This window comes from Salvia hispanica, chromosome 5 (assembly GCF_029641045.1).
Source record: "Salvia hispanica isolate PSC_SH4W2 chromosome 5, Shi_PSC_v1, whole genome shotgun sequence".
NCBI classification, from domain to species: Eukaryota; Viridiplantae; Streptophyta; class Magnoliopsida; order Lamiales; family Lamiaceae; genus Salvia; species Salvia hispanica.
The window spans coordinates 32,615,224-32,618,741 of record NC_142696.1 but is presented as its reverse complement, the minus strand read 5'-3'; the positions used below and the strand labels follow the sequence as shown (position 1 = coordinate 32,618,741).

General features: G+C 42.7%; 1 protein-coding gene across 1 annotated transcript; it reads right to left on the bottom strand.

The window, feature by feature from the left end:
- Positions 1-335: 335 nt before the first annotated feature.
- LOC148926663 (uncharacterized) lies at positions 336-3,284 on the bottom strand. Its single transcript, XM_089059206.1, has 3 exons — positions 3,278-3,284; positions 2,536-3,083; positions 336-653 (listed from the first exon to the last, which is right to left on the bottom strand). The coding sequence occupies exons 1-3, from the start codon at positions 3,282-3,284 to the stop codon at positions 336-338; spliced, it is 873 nt and encodes a 290-aa protein (XP_088915332.1).
- Between the last annotated feature and the right edge of the window lie 234 nt (positions 3,285-3,518).

Here is a 3,518-nt window from a genome sequence, read left to right as displayed (position 1 = left end):
CCCAAAATCGCATTGACAAATTCTGTATTCGGCAACAATATAAGAACTTACCAGTAATTATCTCTTATTGTCTATTGATAATAGGTATGTAGTGTTTGTTTTAATAATATAAGAGTGCATCTTTCCAACTCTTTCAGTTTAAATCAACAATATATGACTATTTTTATATTAAAATATTGTTATATACATGGAAAACTACATTGCATGAAAGAATAAATCAACATCCCTGGCAAAACAAAAGTATAAAATCAATATCCTTAGCAAAAGAATAAATCATTTTGTCATGAAAAAAAGTAGATAAATTACATTGGTCACAAGAGCTCCCTACTCACAAATCAAAATGAGCCTACATTCTCCATTGCAAAAGTCTTGAGAGGAACAATGCTCGGCGTTGTAATGCATAAACTATCAATACGTGAATAAAGCATAGCAACGTCTTTAGTAGTAGTATTAGTTTTAGTGTTGTATAATACTATGCCCCCGTCCTCTCCCCATTCTAGCAAGATGAAACTATCTTCGAAAACTTTGATCGCGCGAAGATAATAAGGTGAATAATTAAAAAAATAGCCAGTATTGATTGTGAGGACAAATTTTTTTTCCCAAGATTTCTCATCACCATATTCCTTCATCAACCAGATATTAGGGCATCCACAATGGGACGCCCTAAGCGACGTCCTATGCACCGCCACGTCAGCATTTTATCCTCCTCCTATTCCACCTGCAGTGGGGCGGACTATAGCCCGCCCTAAGCATTTTACTATTTTGTATTTATATTTTTATGTTTGCAAATGTAAATAAAATTAATAAACAAATAAAAACAACACAATTAAAGGGAAATTCTAATTTTACTTAATTAAAAAAAAAGTTACAAAATAAGAAATAAAAAAAGCACTAAATACAAAAAAGGAGGCTAGTCTAGAGAAGTCCCAACTTGCGGCTGAGGCCATCGATCATCCGCTGGATCCCCTCGATTTGAGCCGGGTTGGTCGCCTGCATGAGGGCGGTGTGCGCGTCCAAAAACGTCCGGTAGTCGGAGGAGGCCGCCAAATCTGCGTACGCATGGGCCGCAGTCGAAGTAATGACGGCGTCGAACTCGGGGTCGGCGACAGGGTCGGGTCAGGCGGTGCGACGGAGGTTGATGTGGCCTTGCCCTTGACCTTGGCAGCCTTGACGCCAGGGGGGATGCCGGGAGGAAATCGGTGTGCCGGAACTCTCATCCGCGAACACCCTGTTGAGGTCCATCGGAGACGCGCCGCTATCGCTACTTGTATAATCATTGAAGGTGTGCTTCGACGCCCTCCTCCTCGCCGTTGTCGATTGGGGAATCACACCACCAACGAACTTCTACTTGTCCCTCAAGAGCGCCCAGGACTGGTAGTGCTTGAAATCGCCGTACAATGAAATGTACGACTGTATCGCTTTGTCCCGCACATCCGCGAGACTCTCGCCACTGGCCTGCTCCCAGTGAACAATTTACATGCTTCTTTATTTGATCTCAGTGCTTGCGGAGCTGCTCCCTGTGGCGCTTGTACGCGTTCGCCGGCTTGGCCGCATTGTATTTCTCGGCGATGCGCTCCCAATACACAGTCACCCTCTGGTTGTTGGCGTACACCGGATCCTCCGAAACATCAATCCAACATCTCGTCAAGACGATGGATTCGGGGTCGGAGTAGTTCGTCCTTCTCGGGGCGAACTCTTCACATACCTCCGTTGTAGGCAACTTCTAGGCTCGTGCCTTGGTCCGCTTCTTCTTGGTGGCGGACCCAGAAGCGGCGGCGGCGGAGGGGCGGTGTGGAGACGGTTCCATATCGGACAGCCCGTATGAGTCGGTGGAAAAGTCGGGATCGTACTCGGCGTTGGTGTCGAATGGCCGGTATTTGTCGGGTTCTGTACCCAGCCATCGTGCACCACCGAACATCGGACTATTCGGATAATCTACGGAATCCATTTTGCTTGAAAATGTAGTGAATTTGATGAGAGTGAAGTGAGAAAAATGAAGTGTGAAAAATGAAGTGAATTTGATATATATAGGTTTTGAAATTTTAATAAAATTAAAAAAAAAAAACTAAACCGCGTCGCATCGTCCGTGACCATCGTCCGCCTCGTCCACAGTGGCGGACGATGCGACAGACGATGGGTATCCTCCGCGCATCGTCCGCGGACGATGTATCGGGCGCGGACGATGGGTTACCCATCGTCCGCCCCATTGCGGATGCCCTTGATCTCATAATTAGATGCATACCCATAATTCGGACTCCAACACACACATAAACAATCCCCCAAAACAGATAATCGCCCTAATTTGCACGGAAAATCAACAGGAGGAAACGAAAAGGAGCTAAAAAGTTCTGTTTCAAGATCAAGGCAACAAACTCCCCAAGTGGACCCATTACTTTCCATCCAATGCAGATTTCCATTTAGAAATAAGCCTCTTGAATCACGTGCCACTGGCGATCTATCACAAGCAATACTTCTCCACAATTTAGTCCCTATAGTGTATACTTTACATAATGTTTTACCGAAAATCCTAACCACCTTATAATGGCCGCTTATTATGCTCACTCCAAATCCATACTTCCTGAATTGATGCAGTGGCCATGTAGGTCGAGGATCTTGCCATGTAGGTAGAGGATCAACAATTGTGATATACTCACGAGTGATTGGATTGCATAAGTATAGATAACTATCAAACTTTGGCTTATGTAAGAGCAAACCATTAGCTGAACCAATCACTGGCCCATGAAAAGGGTGGTCTAAGTTAATTACATCCCAACAATACTCATCACTGAGATCATTTACAAATTCAATTAATTTACATAGCTTCAAACCCGATTTCATATGAAACAGAGAGCCACCCGGTGGGGCTCGAAATATAGCGAGACAAGGGACTGATTTATAAAGATGAGACTTGACAAACTCATGAGTCTTGATCAGATTGAGCCATAACTTACAAACCAACTTGCAGCAAGTGGCGGTTCGTGCGGGGAGTCTGGAGAGGATGTCTAATGTGATTTCTGATGGCAGCCATTTGAAGAAAACTTGGTCCGTTTGGGGACAATCAATAGTTTTGCAGTCTTCTTGATCTTATATCTGAACAACAAAACAGTTTCAGTCTTCAACCATTTTTTATCTAAACAACCAAAATTAATAGCCTGCTATTTTCCTCTCGCTCTTCTCCTGTTTTATAGTACTATGATTTGTTGTGTAATAGTACTCCCTCCGTCCCCTATTAAGAGTCGCACTTTTTCATTTCAGTTTGTCCCTAATTAAAAGTCACACTTCATTTTTACCATAAATAATATGTAGTTCACACATTCCACTAACTCAATTCAGTCATATTTTATTATAAAACCAATATAAAAAAATGGGTCTCACATTCCACTAACTTTTTCAACAACTTTTCTTTACATTTCTTAAAACTTGTGTTCGGTCAAAGTGTGATTTAAACTTGTGTCCGGTCAAAGTGTGATCCAAAATTTAAATAGTACTCCTCATTTATCCGTCCAAAAAAAAAAAAT

Excerpts from the sequence above, each read along its gene's own strand:
- LOC148926663 (XM_089059206.1), bottom strand. Across the intron at positions 654-2,535 it reads TAATAAGCGGCCATTATAAG|TGTGGATGCCCTAATATCTG; the intron begins GTGGTTAGGATT and ends AGGGCGTCCCAT.